The 23,364-nt window shown below is 42.5% G+C and overlaps 1 protein-coding gene across 14 annotated transcripts in view; it reads right to left on the bottom strand.

Moving 5' to 3' along the window:
- The window catches only part of LOC127361272 (NLR family CARD domain-containing protein 3-like), a 29,734-nt gene extending 7,054 nt beyond the window's left edge, over positions 1–22,680 (bottom strand). Inside the window, exons 1-9 of one of the 14 annotated variants that reach the window (XM_051395777.1) lie at positions 22,572–22,680; positions 21,197–21,269; positions 20,702–20,827; positions 7,830–7,946; positions 7,112–7,190; positions 6,721–6,949; positions 4,755–6,558; positions 4,366–4,539; positions 4,041–4,211 (exon numbers count right to left, since the gene is read on the bottom strand). In XM_051395777.1, coding sequence (XP_051251737.1) covers positions 4,041–4,211; positions 4,366–4,539; positions 4,755–6,558; positions 6,721–6,949; positions 7,112–7,190; positions 7,830–7,946; positions 20,702–20,790 — 2,663 coding nt within the window. In that variant the 5' untranslated portion in view covers positions 20,791–20,827; positions 21,197–21,269; positions 22,572–22,680. Of the gene's footprint in view, positions 1–4,040; positions 4,212–4,365; positions 4,540–4,754; positions 6,559–6,720; positions 6,950–7,111; positions 7,191–7,829; positions 7,947–8,505; positions 8,632–9,440; positions 9,554–20,701; positions 20,828–21,196; positions 21,282–22,571 lie in introns of those variants that run through there. The other 13 variants (XM_051395784.1, XM_051395776.1, XM_051395782.1 and 10 more) reach the window with 13 other exon arrangements.
- Positions 22,681–23,364: the final 684 nt, after the last annotated feature.

Below are 23,364 nucleotides of genomic sequence, written 5' to 3'. Positions count from 1 at the left end.
TCAGAAAGGATGCACTTGTTAATGATGGAGTTAATAACTGGCAAAAGGCACTTAGCAAGTTTCAAAAACATGAAACAACACAGTCATATAAGGACAGTGTTGTTTGTTGGAACAGCTACAAAGCAAGCCTGTCAAAAGGGAATGTTGTAGAGCAGATAGAGGCAGCAAGTGTCACTGAAATTAACAAAAGAAGGGAGTACCTAGAGTGTATTATGGCAGTAACCTGCTTCTTGGGGAAGCAAGGCATAGCATTCAGAGGTCATGATGAAACAGATGAGAGTCACAACAAAGGCAATTTCCTAGAGTGCATGTCACTTTTGACCAAATTTGATCCCTTCTTGCAGAGATACACAGCCCCTTCAAACACCACGTGCCTCTCATCTGAATGAGATGATAGAGTGCTGTTCACAAGAACTAACAGAAAATATCATCAGTGAGATAAAGGGAGCCAATATGTATGCCATTATGGCTGATGTGGCCAGGGATGGAAAGACAGAACAGTTGGCACTCTGTGTCAGGTACGTGTCTGTTGAGGGTGCCGTCAAAGAAAGGTTCCTAGCCCTTACAGAGGTGTCACAGTTTGATGCTACTTCGATAACAGCTGCAATTGAAAATCAGTTGGTAAAGAAGGGAATTGATCAGTTGAAATGTGTGGCACAGACCTACGATGGGGCAGCTGTCATGAGTGGGGATGTTGGGGGTGTACAACCCATTTAAAAAAAAAGCACCCTGAGGCAATCTATGTGCATTGCTATGCACATGAGTTAAATCTTGTTTTATGCCAGACATGCAAAGCTGTCTCTGAAGCCACCGAGTTCTTCAACATGCTGGAAAGTCTCCATTCTTTCTTTAGTGTCTCCCTTTTAAACCACCGTAAGTTCATAGACACTCAAAAGAAGTTAGGGTTGCAGCCAAGAGAACTTGTGCAGTTGTCAACTACACGCTGGGCATGCCAGCTTCATTCAGTGACTGCAGTGATTGATAATTTCCCTGCTATCATTGATAATTTCCCTGCTATCACTGAGTGCCTCTCCACAATCAAGACACCGACAGCAGTTGGATTAAGGGCAAAACTCAGTAAATTCTCCTCAGTGTATTTGCTGATGGTTTTCCACACTCTTCTGTCTGTAACAGCAGGTTTACACAGATACCTACAGAAGGAGACCATTGACATTGCCCAAGCAGTGACATACAAAAATGCAGTGACTGACACCATGAAGCAGAAACGCAGTGATACCACTGCTGCAGACCTGTACTCCAGAACAAAAGCTATGTGTGAGGAAAACCAGATAGCAGTCTTAGAATCATCCTCAGGACAGAGGCGGAAGACAAAGAGAATGGATGAATATGTTGTTGAGTCAACTTGTGGGGCAGGCAGTGAAACCTTTGGTTCCTCGGAGTCTGAAGATCTCAGGAGGAAACTTTTGTTTCCTTGTCTGGACCGAATGATTTGTGAACTTGAGAGGCGTTTTCTGGTGTGAATGAGGAGGTGCTCAATGGAATTCAGGCATGCAGTCCAACCTCAGGCCATTTCTTGTCTGAGCCTCATCTGACAACACTGGCTCTGCATTACCATATTGGACTTAATTCAGAGGAAGTGATAGTTGCAAAAAACTTTCTGAAGCGCAAGAGTGAGGCTGGTACAGTTCAGGACATGCTAGCAGTGTACAGACTCCTAGATTCTGAAATGTTCCCTTCACTGAAAGCTGTTATGCAGGTTGCCTTGACAATACCAGTTAGCAGCTGTACGTGTGAGCGGTCTTTTAGTGCCTTGCGTCGGCTCCATACATGGCTCAGGAGGACCCCAGGCCAAAGCAGACTCCAGCACCTAGCTGTGATGTCTATTGAGAAGGAGTTGCTTGAAAACATTGAACACCAAAGGGTCATTGACAGGTTTGCCACCATCAAAGTGCGGAGACATAGATTAACTCTCCCAAAGTAGAGTTTATTACCTGCATACATGGAAGAGCCAAATGGGGATTCAGGGGAAGTACTTTCAAAGACCTCTTTCTTTTTTTATATCTTTACTTTCTAAGTATTTTAAGACCTGGGTAAATAATCTGGATTCTTTGGACTTTTTGGTTTTACCTTCTTTTTTTCCTTTTTTTTTTTTTTGCTCTTGATGTGATGTGCTCTTGTTTTATTATTAATTATTGATGCGCATATTGGTTTATGAAAGTTCAGACAGGTGTGCAACCAAGTAGGTTCGCGATGGCCATTTGTAAATTATTTACAGAAGATGACTTTTTTTGTCCAAGTACCTGTTACTTTGTTCAATGACAATAAAGTTGAATCTAATCTAATCTAATGACTGTTGATACAAAAGGAGGCACATGGAGTTAACGGTCAGGAAAACCAGCTGAGTGAAGAAGGTTTTGTGTTTGTTACAGGGGGCTGTCTGTGTGAACTGTCACAATAAAGCTGGTGTTCTGGAAAGGTCTCCAAAAAAAGAAAACAAAAATCTGGATTTTGGAGTTAGTTGAACAAATGTTAAAATGATAAAGTTATTTTTCGATAGACATATTTTTTGTTTTTGTGTGACAAAAGGGTGGGTGGTGGCAGTGGGGCTCATTGGGTGCTCAGCACCCCTAAAGCTCTGACCCTAGAATCACCCATTCCCTCCTTAGGCGTCGTGCATAATTTCAGGCCATCGCCACAAGGTGGCGCTCTTTAAAATGAAGAAGTTTATATCGCCGCATCGGCACGTGTGATTAGAATGAAACTTGGTAAGATGCTTGCCCATGGCTCCCTGAGGCTCACTAATAAATGTATCAACAATCCGCCACTGGTGGCAGTGTAAATCCCTGTGCGGAGACCGTATAGGTGTAGAGTGGTGCCTGTAGCTCACATACCAAAAATCGTGTTTGTTGTGTTTGTATCGCCCCCTACAGGATTTTAAAAAAGCAGCTCCGGCGCCACGTTTCACCAATATGTATGAAACATGGTAGGCACGTGATGTGTGCCAAGACGTACAAAAAAGCCTCTTGGACCCATACCTCAAACCCCACGGGAAGTCAGCCATTTTGATTTTCATTTTCACTTTCAGCGAACTTTTCGCGTTGTATTTGAACAAACTACTCCTAGGGAATTTATTGGATCTGCTTCAAAATTGGTCTATACAGTCAAAGTATGGTGCTGATTAAAAGTTGTGCTATTTAAGACTGTACGTTGAAGGGCATATCTGTGGCATGTCTTCAAAGTTGCCCATTTTGAATTCTGTGGTCATACAAACTGTAGATGAAAGTTGAGCTATTTGTGACCTTACGTCAAACCGCGTGCCAGTGACGACTTGTGGAATTCAGCCGATTTGCCATAAAACAATACTCATAACTTCAGCGTGCATTGTCCAATCTCCAATAAACTTAACATATATTCTGTAACAGTCTCGCCCTGAACACGTCCTCATAACTTCAGTGTATGTGGTCAGATTTCAATGAAACTTCACGTGTTTGATAAGAGTCCCGCCCTGATCATGTCTACATGACAATATTCAGACATAGTAATAGCGCCACCTAGTGGCAACAGGAAGTAAGCCCTGAGTGGCGATTTTAAGCTGATTTACATGAAATTTTCATGTTGTAGTCTGCACATGTTACGACGGCACGTTACGCGGCCGCAGCACACCCGAGTTGCGTGGAGTGCGAGGTCCCACCTAACGCTGCTTGCAGCTTTAATTGTTATTATTATTATTATTGTTATCATCATCATTATTATAGTTACTATTATTATTGCCCATTGTTGTCGTTGTCATCATCTTTTCATGTTCATCATCATCATCAGTCATTTCTATTAGTGTAGTTGTTACTGTGCACCTTTGTCTCTGACCTTCTCTACCATTCATCCTCTCTTTCTGAACTAAAAGGTAACACACACTAGTGGCAGATGACATCCATCACAATATCCCAAAATATTTATGATATGAGCCACAAACCTGCAGCATGACCACACTGACAAGAAAAAGAAGAAAATTTCCTAACCTTTCCTCCCTCCTTTGGAAAACTGTCACCTGACTACTACTACTGTATTTATCCTCCTCATACCTGAGAGTGTCCAGTCTCCAGTGTGGATCCTCCAGTCCAGCAGACAGCTTTGCTCCTGAGTCTCCTGGATGATTGTAGCTCAGGTCCAGCTCTCTCAGATGGGAGGGGTTGGAGCTCAGAGCTGAGGCCAGAGAAGAACAGCCTTCCTCTGTGATCATACAGCCTGACAGCCTGCAAACACACAAAATAACACATTACTTAATAAACATGTTCAAGGAAAGGAACTCAAACTAAATAACCAAAACAATGTTTTGAGACAATTTTATTCATTAACATAATTCAGGTTTAAAGTTGTTATCACTTGAACGAGTTGATGAATCCTGACCTGAGAGTTTCCAGTGTACAGTGTGGACTCTTCAGTCCCACATTCAGCAGCTTCAGTCCTGAATTCTGCAGATTGTTGTTACTCAGGTCCAGCTCTCTCAGACTAGAGGACTGGGAGCTGAGAACTGAGGACAGAGCTTCACAACTTCTCTCTGAGAGGTTACAGTCACTCAGTCTGAAGAGACAATAAGCAACAATAAGAAAAAAAACATTTGTGACCAGCACTTTATCACTCAGACAAAAACAAGAACACTTTAAACTGGTTCTGTAAAAATGATATCAGCTAGTGAGGAGTTCCCAATTAGGTGATTTATAATGTCTTTACAATCTCTCTAAGTCGAAAAGAGTATTTAAGTAAAAATACAGAAATTCAACTCTGTCTGTACTTACAGAGCTTTGTTGGAGACTTTGACCACTGGCAGCAGCCTCAGAAGAGCCTCCTCCGAAGCAGAGTATTTCTTCAGGTCAAACACATCCAGATCTTTTTCTGATGACAGTAAGATGAAGACCAGAGCTGACCACTGAGCAGGAGACAGTTTATCTGTGGAGAGACTTTCTGAACCCAGTGACTGTTGGATCTGATCCACTAGAGAACGATCATTCAATTCATTCAGACAGTGGAACAGATTGATGCTTCTCTCTGCAGAGGGAGTCTCTTCGATCTTCTTCTTGATGTACTGAACTGTTTCCTGATTGGTCTGTGAGCTACTTCCTGTCTGTTTCAGCAGACCTTGTAGGAGATTCTGATTGGTCTGCAGTAAAAAGCCCAGGAGGAAGCGGAGGAACAAGTCCAGGTGTCCATTTGGACTCTGTAAGGCCTTGTCCACGGCACTCTGGTGGAGATGTTTTAGATTCTGTTTGTCCTTAAATAATTTAGACCACCAGGGTGTTGTTTGTTGTTCTGCCAGCAGATTGATTCCAGAGTTGATGAATGTCAGATGGACGTGAAGAGCAGCCAGAAACTCCTGAACACTCAGATGGATGAAGCAGAAGACCTTGTCCTGGTACAGTCCTCTCTCCTCTTTAAAGATCTGTGTGAACACTCCTGAGTACACTAAGGCTGCTCTGATATTGATGCCACACTCTGTCAGGTCTGATTCATAGAAGATCAGGTTGCCTTTCTGCAGCTGCTTAAAAGCCAGTTTTCCCAGAGACTCAATCATCTTCCTGCTCTCTGGACTCCAGTGTGGATCTGTCTCAGCTCCTCCATCATACTTGACGTTCTTCAGTTTGGATTGAACCACCAGGAAGTGGATGTACATCTCAGTCAGGGTCTTGGGCAGCTCTCCTTCCTCTCTGGTCTTCAACACATCTTCCAGAACTGTAGCAGTGATCCAGCAGAAGACTGGGATGTGGCACATGATGTGGACGCTTCGTGATGTCTTGATGTGGGAGATGATTCTGCTGGCCTGCTCCTCATCTCTGAATCTCTTCCTGAAGTACTCCTCCTTCTGTGGGTCAGTGAACCCTCTGACCTCTGTCACCATGTCAACACAATCAGGAGGGATCTGATTGGCTGCTGCAGGTCGTGTGGTTATCCAGAGGCGAGCAGAGGGAAGCAGTTTCCCCCTGATGAGGTTTGTCAGCAGCACATCCACTGAGGTGGACTCTGTAACATCAGTCAGGATCTCAGTGTTGTGGAAGTCCAGAGGAAGTCGACACTCATCCAGACCGTCAAAGATGAACACAACCTGGAACTCTTCAAACCTGCAGATTCCTGCTTCTTTGGTTTCAGTAAAGAAGTGATGAACAAGTTCCACCAAGCTGTACTTTTTCTCTTTCAGCACATTCAGCTCTCTGAAAGTGAATGGAAATGTGAACTGTATGTCCTGGTTGGCTTTGTCTTCAGCCCAGTCCAGAGTGAACTTCTGTGTTAAGACTGTTTTCCCAATGCCAGCCACTCCCTTTGTCATCACTGTTCTGATTGGTTCATCTCTTCCAGGTGAGGCTTTAAAGATGTCTTCTTGTCTGATTGTTGTTTCTGGTCTGTCTGGTTTTCTGGATGCTGTTTCAATCTGTCTGACCTCATGTTCATCATTGACCTCTGCAGTCCCTCCCTCTGTGATGTAGAGCTCTGTGTAGATCTGGTTCAGAAGGGTTGGGTTTCCTGCTTTAGCAATCCCCTCAAACACACACTGGAACTTCTTCTTCAGGTTGGATTTAAGTTCACGCTGACACACTCCAGAATGACTTCCTGAGCAGACACAAATAAGGACAATTCATGAGTCAAAGAAATATTTCAGCATTTAATTCCCTTCAGAGAATGACTATGTGAATATATTTTGGTCCTTCTGTTGAGACATCAGTAAATGTCTCATTTATCCAGCGAGTTAAATCTTTAGAGAAATCCTCTTACTGCTCTGCAGACAGTCAGCCAGCTCCTCCTGCTTCATTCTCCTCAGGAAGTGCACTGTGATCTTCAGAAATGCCTCTCTGCTTATCCTCCTCTGCTCTTCATCCTCACTGTCCAACACCTCCTCATCCTGCCTCTGACTCTCTGAGCATTCTGGGTAATCTGAACTCAGAACCTTCTGGATCTTCTTCAGCTCGTTCTTCACAAAAGTGACAATGTTGTCCTCCAGCAGCTGGAACAGAATATTATATGAATGACTCAATCAAAGTCAAATCATGGAAGCAAACATCAGATCCATGTTGGACAGACAGACAATCCACTGGTCTAAAAAGTGCAGCATGGAGATTATTGTGAACACAATTGATGTAAAAGTAGTTGTTGTCCATGTACAGACCATAAATATGGAGTCCAGGTGTGTTTGATGCTGCTGGGCAGACTGACCACTGGGAACCTCTGAGCTCTCCTGGTCCACTCTGTGGAGGAATCATGAAGAATGAGCTCACATTATGTCTGTCCACACAGAGACAAACACAAGGTAAAGGTCCATGAAGTGATATTTGGATGTGAACAGTGAATCTGATGACTCCCTGTAGTGGTAAAGGTTTACTAGTCCTGCTGATCCCACTGAGAATCAACAGTTCAGTTTGGTTCACTGCCAACAGCTCTCACCAACCCCTCCATAGAGCTCTCTCTCCCTCACTGTACACTGCTGAAGTGCCCTGGAGCAAGGCACCTAGAACCTCCAGCTGCTTGGTATGCAGGCAGTTCTTGTTTGGGATTTCTATAAAGTCAGTGTTTGATTTAGACATGTTTCACTGTGTATTTTAAAGCTGTATTCAGTGCAGTGTGCAGTATAGGCGGGGAAATGATGGAGTGGAGCGACCATATCGGTCCAATTAGGATAAAAAAAAAGAACAGACGTGGTGTCAAAGCAGTGAGTTTCTATAAACTGCTGCAACTATTTGTTCACTGTGAAAGTGAGGCTGTTGTAAATTGAGCTGATCAGACACAAACAACACCAACAACAACAACATTTAAAAATAAAGATTTCACAACTAAGAGTCTGATTAAAACAGATCATTTTATTTTCATCATCAGTTTGAAATCCTCACCTTTGATCAACAGAGTGGCGGCCATCTTTGAAGTTTATAGGACGACCCATAGAGTCATCACTCTTCATGGACACACAGCTGGGTTCAGGTTCAGGACAGTCTGGTCTCTGATGGATCCTGATAGAAAGAAATTCATTAAAGCTCACATATTCAGAAACATTGTCACTGAATCAAAGACTTTGTGAAATGATGTATAATTTGAAATGTTTGAATACAGGGCTGGACAATAAGAACAATGTCTTCAATTACTGACATTATGGACGTGTTACTGAACACAATTTACTGATGTCACACACTTCAACACACTGTCTGAATTCCATATAATTAAAGTGAGAGCAGCTACAACATCTAACCAGCGAGCAATCAGCTCCCAGTCCAGTCCAGAAGAGCAGAATGTGGAACTGGTCAGACTGGAATGAATCAGGACAAACATCAGCAGTGAGCAACATGAGGAAGGAAATCTGCTCTGATTGATTCAAACACATGTTACTGTTACATTTCTCATTATGAAGCTGAATGTTTCTCCTGATACTGATTTGAGATCAGATTGTCCAGCCCTGTTTGAATACTGACAACTACGTACTTTAGCTCAGATAAATGTCTTTGTTTCAAATGGAGAATCAAAGCCTTTGTGACATGGAGAAGAGTCATGGACAGTTAGAGATCCTCATCTCACCTCTGAGCTTTGGTCCTTGTGTCATGTTCCCCACACAGAGTGCTTTTAGAGGGAGGGACTCCCTCCTCTCTGTCCTCACACTGATTCATAGCAGAGCCCACACCTTCACACAGACACAGCAACCTGCTGGGAGAGATCACACTTTATTTCATATTTATTTCTATGAATAAATGGATGAATATAAATGGCCTCCTGGAGCTGATGTTGAGGATTTTACTGCTTTGCTTCATGGAAATAAAAACGATGTTGTAGTAACTGACTTTGACCACTGGATGGCAGTGAAGAGTTTAACTATTCTACACCTCCTTCTGTCTGCTCCTCTTTTCCTCCTCCTCTCCTCAAACCAGCAGCTGGCAGCAACCACAGACCTGAAACTGGGTTTCCTGCGTTCCACCACTGATGACAAGATATCAAAGGTTAAGTTGAAGCAGAGAGAAAGGCTTGGTTTGTTGGCACATCTTCAGTTTTGATTTTAGTTGTTTTTACAGTGAAGGCCCTAACCCTTAAAGAACACAAAGACACACATTCATTCAAAATGTCTTCTCTCCTGTTCAGTTTCCCTTTAACACAGAAAAACATCTTTAAAAACTGTTAAAAGTCTGCCAGCAAAAGTTGTCAAATAGTTTCTGTTGAATTTCATTAAAATACAAACTGTTCATCTCCAATAAAATACCATCTAATAACAGGTGGGGGTCAGTCTGATCCCTGCTGGGTCCTAGTGCTGGACCGCCTGCTGCCTCCCCCTCTACATCAATAAAAGTCCTGACTGTTGTGGACCACATCAGACCCCAGATCAGACTGAACTCATCTTCCTCATCACAGAGTCATCATTCAAAGAGAGCACGACTGTTTGAAAGCAGCACAGACTTTAAACAATCACACATTCACCATCAATGTGAGCAGAAACCATTTCAACCAATCAGAGCTCCACTTACTGAACTTTTAGCCATGAACTTCATCAGTGTGCAGCTCTCTTCTGTCCTCAGCAGCTCTGTGGAGAAAAGGAGCTTCATGCTTCAAGTTCAACTTCAGATAAAATGAAGAGACGTCACTGAGTGTGTGTGTGTGTGTGTGTGTGTGTGTGTGTGTGTGTAAGCAGTCTAACTGGTTGGACTGAGTCTCAGACTGAGCTGCGTTCAAAGCAAAATAAATAATCTTGTACAGAGTTGGTTTGACAGCAGACTGGATTCTGATAGTTCAGAGGAGTCGTACTCGCCCCTCTTTGTGACCTGGATTTCTCTTCTATCTGGACTACTGGGGAAGAGGATCAAGCAGAAACCAGAGTCTGACTTCCTGCCCAGAACTTTAATTAATAATACAGTTAACAATATACTGCTTTGTTACCTGGGGAGAAATTTCTCAGACTCTCTTTAAAAATCCCAGTTTTTGATTTGTTGAGTCAGAGGAAGCTTTCTAGACTTTGTGAAACATTTTCTACAACAGGGGCCTCAAACTGAAGACAACAGAGACCGACCTTAGAGCATTTTTTTATTCATTGAATTGAATTCAATTTTATTTGTATATGTAACTGGGTTGAAATTATATTTACTTTACTCCTCCTCACCTATAAAGCTCTTCATGGTCAGGCCCCTTCATATCTTAAAGAGCTCATAGTACCCTATTACCCCTCTAGAACACTATGTTCTCTGAATGCTGGGCTACTTGTGGTTCCTATAGTCTCTAAAAGTAGAACAGGAGCCAGAGCCTTCAGTTACCAAGCTCCTCTCCTGTGGAACCAGCTTCCAGTTGTGGTTCGGGAGGCAGACACCCTCACCACATTCAAGAGTAGGCTTAAGACATTCCTCTTTGATAAAGCTTATAGTTAGGGCTGGATCAGGTGAGTCCTGAACCATCCCTTAGTTATGCTGCTATAGGCCTAGACTATCGGGGGATTTCCCATGGTGCACTGAGCTCCTCCCTTCCTCTCTCTTTCTGCACTCATTCATGTCCCATTAATGCATGTTACTAACTTCACTTCTTCCCCGGAGTTCTTGTGATTTCTCGTCTCGCAGGTTCTCATGGATCCTGCTGGAGCCTCCTACCATGGTCCTGCTTGACTGCCAATGCTAACATCACCGATATTATTATTATTATAAGTATTATTATAGCTACGGTTACTGTTGTTGTTGTTGTCACTGCTCATTGTCCCCCATCGTTGCTGTTGTCATGTTCATCATCAGTCACTACTATTAGTTTAGTTGTTGCTGTTCGTTCTCTCTCCCTCTATGTCTCTGTCTCTGTCTCTCTCTCTCTCTTTCTCTCTCTCTCTTCAAATTCAAAATGGGCTTTATTGGCATGAAAGTTTTTTTTTAAAAACAATATTGGCAAAGCATCAAAATACAATAAGTAAAAATATCATATAAACAATATGAAAGATATGTACATTATGAATATTATATTAGTTATATACGGTGTGTGTGTGTGTGTGTGTGTGTGTGTGCCTCGATCACTCACTGTCCCTCAGGTTGTGGCATGTTAATACATACTGGGCAGCAAGGTGTGCCCGCTCTCCTTCTCCAGGAGTATTTTTAATTTGGAGAGGTCGTTCAGCTCTTTGAAATCTGGTACTAAAGAGCTGAACTGAAGATAAATTTTGCTTGTATCATTTAATTTTGTACATTGTAGGAGAAAGTGCATCTCTGTCTCAACCTCACCTGTCCAACAGTGACCACATTTTCTGTTTTCTTTTGGTTGCCATGATTTTTTGTGTCTTCATGTTTGGATCGGCAGTTTGTGGTCACTGAGCCTGTACTTGGTTAGGATCTGTCTCTGCTTTCTATCTCTGACAGTAGAGAGATATTCTGCTAATTCATAATCTATTTTAAGGGCAAGATAACATTCCAATCTACTTTGGCTTTTAGTTGTTTTTTCCCAATGGTCCAGATAGCTTTCTTTACATTGTGCTATCATTTGTTTTACTCTGATTACTGTTTGTAGAGCAGTGTTGTTGTGAGGCTGGTCAGAGTGTGTCTGAGAGGGGGCAGTTAGCCTCAGTACCAACTGACATAGGGGACTCTTTTCTGGGCTCAGCTCTTGGATTTGGAGGGCTTTGGAGTGGAGGGTGTCTCTGGGGCTGGATTTCAGGTGGTTAAAAAAGTTGAGTGTTCTCTTCTGAATGTTAATTATCAGTGGGTATCTGCCTAATTCTGCTCTACATGCATTTGTTGGTGTGTTTCTGTGTACGTGTAAAATGTATCTGCAGAATTCTGCATGTAGAGATTCTGTTGGATGTTTGTCCCAACGGGTAAAGCTCTGATGACTGAGTGGACCCCATACTTCACTACCGTACAGCGCAATGGGCTGGATGACACTATCAAATATTTAAGCCAGATTTTTATTGGAATATGGAAATTATAATATTTTCTCTTAATTGCATATAGAGCTCTTCAAGCTTTTTCTTTTAGTGCATTCACTGCCATGTTGAAACTCCCTGATGCTGTTATGGTTATACCAAGGTAGGTATAACTCATGCTGTGTTCAATGACATGATTATTGATGGTAAATTGGTGTTTGTTCTCATGACACCTGGGGCGTTTTTGAAAGATCATGACATTGGTTTTCTTCATGTTTACTGCCAGGGCCCAGTTCTGACAGTACTTTTCTACTACGTCCAGCTGTAGCTGTAGTCCTTGTTCAGTAGGAGACAGTAGAACAAGGTCATCAGCATAAAACAGAGACTTCACCTCTCTATCTAGGAGGGAGAGGCCCGGAGCAGCGCATTTATCTAACTCAGCCAGTTCATTTATATACACATTAAATAAAGCCGGACTTAGACTGCAACCCTGCCGAACGCCTCTTCTCTGGGGGAAGAAATCAGTTAGTTTGTCTCCAATTTTAATAGCACACATGTTTTCCAAATACATTGATTTAACCAGATCATACATTTTGCCACCTATACCACAGTTTAAAAGTCTGTAATAGAGCCCTTCATGCCAAATGGAGTCGAAAGCTTTCTTGAAATCAATAAAGCAGGTGAAAATTTTTCCATTCTTAGTTTGTTGTACCTGTTTGTTGATTAAAGTGTGAAGGGTATATACATGGTCGGGGGTGCGGTGTTTTGGGAGGAAGCCAATCTCACTTTTACTCAAGGAAATGTATTATTCTTGTATTAAGAATACTACAGAATAGCGGAATACCTAGAGAGCTGCTGACACAGATGCCACGGTAGTTATTAGGGTCTGATTTGTCCCCACTCTTATGAATGGGGGAAATGAGCCCTTTGCACCAGATGTTGGGAAAACATCCTGCCTGTAATATAACATTGAACAAATGTAACACTGCATCCTGCATTTCTGGGGTGCTGCTTTTGAGCATTTCGTTTCTAATGCTGTCTGGACCACAAGCTTTCCTTGGCTTCAGACATTTTGTCTGTGTGGTTATTTCGCAATCAAGGGGGTTTTGGTTGTCTTTAATTGTTTCTTCTAATTTTTGGAGTTTTTCTATCATAATACACTGATCTGAATTAATTTGATTGATTGGTATGTCTTTGTACAGATTTTCAAAATGTGATCTCCAGATGTCACCGTTTTGGATGGGTAATGTCTGCTGTTGCTTTATGTTGAACTTGTTCCACATATCCCAGAATTGATGTTGGTTAATGGCATTCTCAATATCTTCAAGTTTCAATTGGGTATAATGTAGTTTTTTGATCCTAATTGTGTATTTATATGTATTTAAAATTTCACTGTATCGAATGCGCAGGGCTGGGTTGTTCGGTTGGCAATGTTTCTCATTCGCTATTTTTCTCAGCTCTTTTCTGATTTTTTTTTTGCATTCTTGATCAAACCATTTGTCAGTATTTTGCCTTTTAACAGGTCTCTGTTTTTGCTTTATGAGGTCAGCCCTAATAGCTGCCTTATGAAATATCATATGGATATCCTCAGTGGCCTTGTTTACCCCATCTCTGGTAGGGAAATATTGATTTTGATTATATATTGATATGTAATTCATCAGATCAGGGGAGTTCAAAGCCTTGATGAATTTGTCTCCACTGTCTGGGGCCCATCTGTAAGAAGGATTTAATTTATACAGCTTACTGGGTTCCCTTTTTGTGTCACTAATTTGACCTGACAATTTAAACAACACATTCATTTGGTTGTGCTCACTCACTCACTCACTCACCCGCCCACCCCAACTGGTCAAGGCAGACGACCACCCACCTAGAGCCGAAGGGTCTGTCCTAGGTTTCTGTCTTTTAACAGGCAGTTTTTCCTTGCCCTTGTCTCCAAGGTCTTGCTCATGGTGGTACTGTTGGGTCTCTGTAAATAATGTTATTAAGAGTTCGGTCTAGACCTGCTCTATTTGAAAAGTGTCCTGAGATAACTTCTGTTATGAATTGGCGCCATACAAATAAAATAGAATTGAAAATGTATGGACATGGTGGGGGTGTGAAGTGGGCCGTCGCTGGTTGTGGGAACTGGAGTATCAAACCTGTTAAAAAACAGGTTTAGCTGGTTTGCTCTTCCAGCATCCCGCTCTCCTGTGATGTTGCCCTTCTTCTTGCAGCCTCTGGTTTTCATGCCATCCCAGACCTCCCTCATGTTATTATGCTGCAGCTTCTGTTCTACCTCCCTCTGTAGTCCTCCTTCGGCTCTCTCAGGTGGACCTTGAATTCCCCCTGTACACGCTTCAGCCCGTCTCTGTCACCATCCTTGAATGCCCTCTTCTTCCTGTTCAGGATGTCCTTGATGTACAGTTCTGATGGGAACCACAACGTCGATACAGAAGTTCAGGTAGTCAGTAGTGCAGTGCGTGACCCCCTCGATGTCCTCACCATGTGCTTCCTGCAGGATGCTCCAGTCAGTACATTCAAAGCAGTCCCTCAGAGCCTCGGTTGCCTCAGACCATTTCCCTTAAGGAGCATTTGGTCGTGGACGGTCTCTGGATCTCTGATTTGTTTTTTGGCGTGAGCAGGACCAGGTTATGCTCAGACTTTCCCAGTGGGGGCAGAGGAGTGGCAGTGTAAGCTTCCCTCACGTTGGCATACAGGAGGTCTAATTAGTGCAGCAGATTAGTAAAAAAAAATCATTCACTTTGGTATACAAGCATGAAATTTACCATCATTCAGTGTTTTTGCACATTCATGTAGTCTGTCATTCAGGTGCATTGTCATTACCTGACGTAGGTCAGATTCAAGAGATGTTATCACAAAGAAAGCAAACCTGATCATCTAGACTTTTCTGCATCATGGTTCTGCAACGCTTTGTTTGGCCTTGATCTGTCCACTACATTGAGCATCAGATTATTGCTTCTGGGCACGAAGTAACTTTGTGTTGTTGAACCGAAGTCGTAGTGATACTTCGCTTGGTTCCTTCTCAAAGTAGCTTCTTTACTACCACCTTCATCCAGTTGTTCCATGTCCAGGGTCGTTGGCATTTTGTTGATCTTGTGAAAGAGTGGAATGTTGGTGGCAATCATTTTATAGCCATCATGTTGAGAAACATGATGGGTAGGTGGTGATTGGAGGGGTTCCTTTGTGTCTGTCTGACAAAGACAACATTTCATCCAATCAGTTGGCCTCTTGGCTGACATGGGATTTTCATTTGCCATTTTGGGGGTTTATTGTCTGATTAAGGCAGAGGGGTTATCCTTTTACTACCTGAATCATAGACATAGTACACATTCAGGTATGGGATACAACTAGGTTCGGATCACCTACACCTAGCCCGATCATTCATCCAGTGCCATTTAATTCCTGTGTGATCTGTACACCTTCCAGGTAAGCATACATGGACAAGTCATGTATTGCCCCGCTTACCCTTGGCTCGGCTCTCCTGCGCTGGCACAACCTGTCAATTTAGGTGCGGCTATCTAACTACATCTATTACTAGCTAATTGATGAGGGGCCTATAGACAGCATTTGGGACACTAAAGTTAGCTATACTATTACTAGTCAAGAACCACACAAGAACACGGACACACACTTGATCTTGTCTTATATGGTTTGCCAGTTTTTAATCTAGAGATATGTGACGCAGTGTTTTCTGACCCTATGCCTGTATTATTTGAGGCTGCTCTTGCCTGTCATACAGTTAAACCTCGCGCTGCTGCTCAACGCTGTCGCATTATTAACACTGCTCTTCAGTTCTCGGTTGCTTTCAGTCAGAACTCCATCTTTCCTGAGTGTGTATGCAGTACAGAGGAGCTTGGCAGGTGGAGTGAAACCATGAGCTAAACTGTTTTAGACACTGTGGCTCCATTAAAATCCAGGCAGCCCTAAAACTAAATCTGAGCCCTGGCTAAATGACACGACTCATGCTGTCAGACGTGAGTGCCGCAGAGCTGAGCGCAAGTGGAAGAAGGACAAACTGCAGGTGTCTTTTCAAATGTTAAGGGACTGCTGGCGTCATTATCAGAAAACTGTGAAAGATGCTAAAAGAAAACATTTCTCGGATATTTTCCTGTCAAACTGTCACAAGCCTCGTGTTTTGTTTAACACTATTGACTCACTTCTGAATGCTCCGCAGGGTGCCTGTATGGAGGCGTCCCCTGCTGTTTGTGAAAACGTCCTTCACTTTTTTATTGATAAGGTCACTTCAATTAGGGCTCAAATTTCACCTTCAGCTTATGACCCCTCAATCTCTGTCCCCTGCTCTGCTGTCTTTGACCATTTTGAGCCTGTGACTTTTTCCTTTTTACAGGAGGTTGTTGGTCATTTGAAGCCCTCAGGTTCTCCAAATGATGCTGTCCCCCCTCAACTATTTAAGGAGGTTTTCCCCACTGTAGGACCATCTGTTATTGCAGTCATAAATAGCAGTCTCACCTCAGGTGTGGTCCCTTTAAACATGCAGTAGTACAACCTCTGATTAAAAAACCTACTCTAGATCCTGCAGTTCTTGCTAATTTCAGGCCTATCTCCAAACTGCCTTTCCTTTCAAAAATCCTGGAGAAGATTGTGCACAGTCAATTAATGGCTTTTCTGGAAGAACATAATATCCTAGAGGTTTTCCAATCTGGTTTTAAAACCCTGCACATCACAGAATCAGCTCTTTTAAGAGTTTTTAATGACATCTTTTTAGCTACTGACTCTGGTGACTGTGTTATCCTTGTGCTTTTAGATTTAACTGCTGCATTTGACTCACGTTTGAAGCAGTGGGTGGGCATCAGGGGCATAGCACTGGAGTGGTTCAGGTCGTACTTGGCTGATTAAACTTTCTGTGTCAGCCTTGGTGACTCTGTGTCCTCCACTGCCCCTCTCATGTGGGGTCCCACAGGGCTCTGTGCTTGGCCCTCTTTTATTTTCTCTCTATCTACTTCCACTTGGTTCCATTCTCAGGAAACATGGCATTTCTTTGACTGCTACGCAGATGACAGCCAGATATATGTCCCCCTCAAAAAGTCTGATTCCTACTCTGTTGACCCACTGCTAAAGTGTTTACACAACCTTAAAGCTTGGATGTCTTTAAATTTTCTGAATTTTAATGAAGAAAAGACAGACGTCATGGTCTCTGGTTGCACTTCTGTGACCCCCCCTCCCCCCCCCAAGTTGATCTGGGTTCTTTGGCACAGTATCGCAAGCCAACCTTAAATTTGACAGCCAGATTAAAGCTGTGGTGAAGTCTAGCTTTTTCCAGTTAAGGCAGCTGGCAAAGATCAAACCAGTCCTTCAGAGACAGCACTTTGAGACAGTAATCCACGCCTTTGTGACCACTCGGCTGGATTCCTGTAATGCACTTTACATGGGGGCTAGTGGGTCCTCCATTGCTCGTCTCCAACTGGTTCAAAATGCTGCTGCACGTCTCTTAACTGGCTCAAGAAAGTGACCACATTTCACCTATTTTAGCTGCACTCCACTGGCTGCCCGTCCATTTTAGGATTCATTTTAAAATTCTTTTATTTGCTTTTAAAGCCTTGAATGGCCTTGCCCCATCTTACCTCTCTGAGCTGCTGCACCCCTACACTCCCAGGCGATCTCTAAGGTCAGCTGACCAGCTGCTCCTGACAGTACCTAAAGCTAGGCTTAAGCTCAGAGGGGATCGAGCGTTTGCCGTGGCAGCTCCTAAACTTTGGAATGGATTGCCGCTGCACATTAGACAGGCCTCCTCTCTGTCTCATTTTAAAATAATAATAAAACTCTTCTTAAAACCCACCTTTTTTCTTTGGCTTTTGACACCATGTAGAGCGTTGATTTTATGTGTATACATGCATATTTTATCGTGTGCAGGCAGTGCATTTTATTTTATTTATTTTACTTATTTTATTGCTTTTATTTTTCTAATGTGTACTTCATCTTTCTATTGTGTGATCTATTTACTCTGTTAATCTCTTCCTCTCTCTTTCTGCACTCATTCATGTTCCATTAATGCATGTTACTAACTTCTTCCCCGGAGTTCTTGTGCTTTCTCGTCTTGCAGGTTCTCATGGATCCTGGTGGAGCCTCCTGCCGTCGGTTGGTTGGTCGGTCTCCCCAACTGGTCGAGACAGACGACCACCCACCTAGAGCCGGAGGATCTGTCCTAGGTTTCTGCCTTTTAACAGGCAGTGTTTCCTTGCCCTTGTCTCCAAGTGCTTGCTCATGGTGGTACTGTTGGGTCTCTGTAAATAATGTTATAAGGAGTTTGGTCTAGACCTGCTCTATTTGTAAAGCTGTTATGAATTGGCGCTATACAAATAACAGTGAATTGAACATTGAATCTTTTTGTGCAGCACTTTGGAAACCTTGTTTGTTAAAATCGTGCTATATAAATAAGTGGATTGGATTGAACTACAGTGTAAGTAAAACTAGATCAGCTGACACTGAACCCCATGCTGAGTTCCACAGCAGTGAAGTCACCGGTGTGCCCTGGTTGTGTAATGACGTTCCATAACACATTAAATTGAGCTCTGACAAAAATGGTGGCCATCTTGAAAATGGTCGCCATCTTGAATTATTGAGTGGCACACACCTTTTTTCATGAGAATGTTCCTTGAAGAATATTTGTACCAAATTTGATGATAGCATCATCATTTGAAAAATTGATGTAAGGATTCAAGAGAAATGGCGGCCATCTTGAAAAATTGTTGCCATCTTGAATTTGAGGGACAATCAAAAAAACATTCTTAACAGAGTATTTTCACAAAATGTTATGCCTACATCACTGTTTGAACAATTGACATGAGCATTTGACAGAAATAGCGGCCATCTTGAAAAAATGGCCGTCATGTTGAATTTTTGGGTGGCCAACGCCTTTTTCCCAAAAAGTGACCCTCAGAGAGTATCTGTGCCAAATTTCATGCTTGTATACCAATTTGAACGATTCTCTTGAAATATGCCATTCATCTGCTGCACTAAATATCCTGTTCTTCCTAGTGGGGCAGCTTACAAACTGGTGAAAGTCTGGCAGGGTGGAGTCCAGTGTCACATGGTTGAAATCCCTGGAGATGGCGACGAATGCGTCTGGATGTTGAGTTTGCAGTCTTGCGATGGTGGAGTGGATTACGTCACACACGGTCTCTGCGTGCGCACGCGGAGGGACGTAAACACCAACAGCAATGGCGTGGGAGAACTCTCTAGGCATGTAGTACGGTCTGAGACCTACCGCCAACAACTCGATGTCTCTGTTGCACACAATCTCCTTCACCGTAACATGCCCCTGGTTGCACCATCTGTTGTTGATAAACAGTGCGAGTCCCCCTCCTTGGCTCTTGCCGCTGCGTCCACAGTCCCTGATTCGCTCTCACTGTAGTGAATCCAGGTAGATCCACATTAGCGTCCAGGGTGTTCTGAGTTAGCCAGGTTTCAGAGAGGCAAATAAGCTGCACTCCCTGAACGTCCTGTCCGTTCTCACAAGGGCAGCCAGCTCGTCCGCCTTGATGGTCAGACAGTTCACATTCCCCATAACTAGCCGCTAGCCTAGCCTTCACCTTCACTCCGGCCCTGCAGCCTCGGCACCTCCTCCTCAGCTCCTCAGGTATGGGGTGGAAAATGCCGGCACGTCCCATTGTTTGGAGTGAAAGCAGCTTCTTCCTTGAATAAACAAGATGTACACCTCTATGTTGTCCGTAAAAAGTCATTGTATCCATAGGATATATAAAGTTAAACACAGCTAGTGTTATATAAAGAGTTAAAAGTTTAACCCTAACCCAATGCACGTTTGACAAGAGTCCCACCCTGAACACATCTACATGCAAACATTCAGTCGTACTCATTGTGGTCAGAAGACTAGAAAGGCGCTACACATGTACAGTCCATTCACCATTTATATGGCGATCATTATGTGATTTCTGTGAAATTTGAGTGATACACTGGAGCATGACGCAAAGGCCTGTCCATCACTGCTAGCAGATTTAATTTAAAGCTGTATTCAGTGCAGTGTGCAGTATAGGCGAGGAAATGATGGAGTGGAGTGACCATATCGGTCCAATTAGGATAAAAAGAGGAACAGACGTGGTGTCAAAGCAGTGAGTTTCTATAAACTGCTGCAACTATTTGTTCACTGTGAAAGTGAGGCTGTTGTAAATTGAGCTGATCAGACACAAACCAAAAGACATTTTAAACATTTAAAAATAGAGATTTCACAACTGATTTACCATCAGTTTAAAATCCTCAACTTTTGATCAACAGAGTCTTTGAAGTTTATAATACGACCAACAGAACAGTCACTGTTCATGGACACACAGCTGGGTTCAGGTTCAGGACAGTCTGGTCTCTGATGGATCCTGATAGAAAGAAATTCATTAAAGCTCACATATTCAGAAACATTGTCACTGAATCAAAGACTTTGTGAAATGATGTATAATTTGAAATGTTTGAATACAGGGCTGGACAATAAGAACAATGTCTTCAATTACTGACATTATGGACGTGTTACTGAACACAATTTACTGATGTCACACACTTCAACACACTGTCTGAATTCCATATAATTAAAGTGAGAGCAGCTACAACATCTAACCAGCGAGCAATCAGCTCCCAGTCCAGTCCAGAAGAGCAGAATGTGGAACTGGTCAGACTGGAATGAATCAGGACAAACATCAGCAGTGAGCAACATGAGGAAGGAAATCTGCTCTGATTGATTCAAACACATGTTACTGTTACATTTCTCATTATGAAGCTGAATGTTTCTCCTGATACTGATTTGAGATCAGATTGTCCAGCCCTGTTTGAATACTGACAACTACGTACTTTAGCTCAGATAAATGTCTTTGTTTCAAATGGAGAATCAAAGCCTTTGTGACATGGAGAAGAGTCATGGACAGTTAGAGATCCTCATCTCACCTCTGAGCTTTGGTCCTTGTGTCATGTTCCCCACACAGAGTGCTTTTAGAGGGAGGGACTCCCTCCTCTCTGTCCTCACACTGATTCATAGCAGAGCCCACACCTTCACACAGACACAGCAACCTGCTGGGAGATATCACACATTATTTCCCATCATTCCTCTCAGTCACATGACAAACACACACAGCTCTGATTGGAGGAAACGGCTCATTCAGCTCAATACTAAATCCACTCATCTGACAGTTTCCATGCAGAGTAGAAATGTTGTTGGCACTTTGAGCTGCAGTATCTAAGAAATGACATTCACAATGCTCTTTAGTCTGTGGGGTTGGTTGAAGACTAGAGGAATACACTTCATGTTGCTGTTTCACTTCTATTTGACTGACTTTGAAAAGCTCCTCAACAGTTGAAATGTTGCTCTTTTTCCAAGTCTACTATATCCAGTCAGAGCATGCAGTGGCAGCTAGTCCAATAATCCAAAATCAATCCTGTTACCTTGGCAGCTGCTGCTGAATTCACATCCACATCAGCTCCCAGAGACTTTCTACCTTCGTCTGTAGAGGAAACACTGAGAGCAGAGCTGAAAGCATCAGTCCAATCACTGATCAGCACTGAGAACTCATCATCACTCATTCATCCTTTACATCAGTGGTTCCCAACCTTTTTCTATCACTGAGTAAACTGACGACCCCTGACTGAGGGACATATTTTATACATATTTCATATTATATCCAAATCTGTACAATCAACCCAAATATTGAACTCAGTAACTGCAAGAAGTTGAAGTTGATTCTGATGAATTCTGGAAGTTTTTATACAGTTTGTCTGTGTTATGTATCTTTTATCATTGTTTTTATCATAAATACTTATATGCTTATCTCTTCCCTGATGTTTGGTCATTGATCTATTAGACAGTTTACTTTACATTGACTTTTCTTCACAGAAGTGAACCAGATGCTGAGATATAGGCCGACCTACAGACCCCCCATGAAGCTATGGTGACCACTAGTGGGGGTCCCGACCCTCAGGTTGGGAACCACTGATTTACATCATTTCTGCTGTAAAACTATCAGCTGCTTCTCCACTGATTGGCTGCTTCTCTCTGTTTCCTCTCAGTGTCAGTTGAATCCCTTTGGCTTGTTGGACTGTTGCTCAGACTAAAGAAGCAGTTAGAAAACATGACTGTGAACTCTGGGAACTACTGATGGCCTTTTCTCATCACTGTCACACATTGCAAACTAATCAATACATGGATCAATAGTGGTTTGTTATTGGCCAGAGGAGATGCTGCTGGTTCTCATTGGTCAGTGTTGAGGAAGAATGAGAGCAGAAAGCTGCCATCAGCTGCTCTACTTCTACTATCAGTCCACTAGATGGCCTCATGGAGCTGCATTTATCTGACAGCTTTACTTCCTGCTTACTTTTCAAACATGGGATCAGTTTATAAAATAGAATTCATTATTTTACATTCAAGCAGCCAAAAGTATTTGAAGTAGTTCATATTGGCTCCACCTGCAGCAACTCCAACATTAAAGTAGTGATTACATGTTAATGCATCAATAATAATCATCCACTAATATAATAATACAACACTGACAGAGGCCATTCTGTACACTGACTACTTTCACTTTACATACTTCAACTACATTGATAAGGTGAGCTCATAAAGACAGACAGAAATCATACAGTGAGTACTCTGAGTACTGTCAGTGAGTACTCTGATTACTTTGAACAGTGACACACTGACAGTAAGATGGAGGAAACTCTTCCTCCATGTTGGTTCTCAGTTGACTGTTAGTAGAGTTTTCTGCTCTTTCTACTGAACTAAACTAACAAGATGAACAAACAGTGAAAAGTGTCTCTTACTAACCTTCACATGGACAGAAGAAGAAGCTGCGACACGACGAGCTCACAAAGTGAAAGTATCAATCTATCTGTCTATCTGTCTGTCTGTCTGTCTATCTATCTGTCTGTCTGTCTGTCTATCTATCTGTCTGTCTGTCTGTCTGTATATCTGTCTGTCTGTCTGTCTATCTATCTGTCTGTATATCTGTCTGTCTGTCTGTCTATCTGTCTGTCTGTCTATCTATCTATCTGTCTGTCTGTCTGTCTGTCTGTCTGTCTATCTATCTGTCTGTATATCTGTCTGTCTGTCTATCTATCTGTCTGTATATCTGTCTGTCTGTCTATCTATCTGTCTGTATATCTGTCTGTCTGTCTGTCTGTCTATCTATCTGTCTGTATATCTGTCTGTCTGTCTGTCTGTATATCTGTCTGTCTGTATATCTGTATGTCTGTCTATCTGTCTGTATATCTGTCTGTCAGTCTGTCTATCTGTCTGTATATCTGTCTGTCTATCTGTCTGTATATCTATCTGTCTGTATATCTGTCTGTCTGTCTATCTATCTGTCTGTATATCTGTCTGTCTGTCTATCTATCTGTCTGTCTATCTATCTGTCTGTCTGTCTGTCTGTCTATCTATCTGTCTGTATATCTGTCTGTCTATCTATCTGTCTGTCTGTCTGTCTATCTATCTGTCTGTCTCACTGTCTATCTGTGTGTCTGTATATCTGTCTGTCTGTCTCACTGTCTATCTGTCTGTCTGTATATCTGTCTGTCTGTCTGTCTCACTGTATATCTATCTGTCTGTCTGTCTGGATATC

This window comes from Dicentrarchus labrax, unplaced genomic scaffold (assembly GCF_905237075.1).
Source record: "Dicentrarchus labrax unplaced genomic scaffold, dlabrax2021, whole genome shotgun sequence".
Classification (NCBI taxonomy): Eukaryota; Metazoa; Chordata; class Actinopteri; family Moronidae; genus Dicentrarchus; species Dicentrarchus labrax.
Note: the sequence above shows the minus strand (reverse complement) of the source record. Positions and strands in the feature narration are given on the sequence as shown.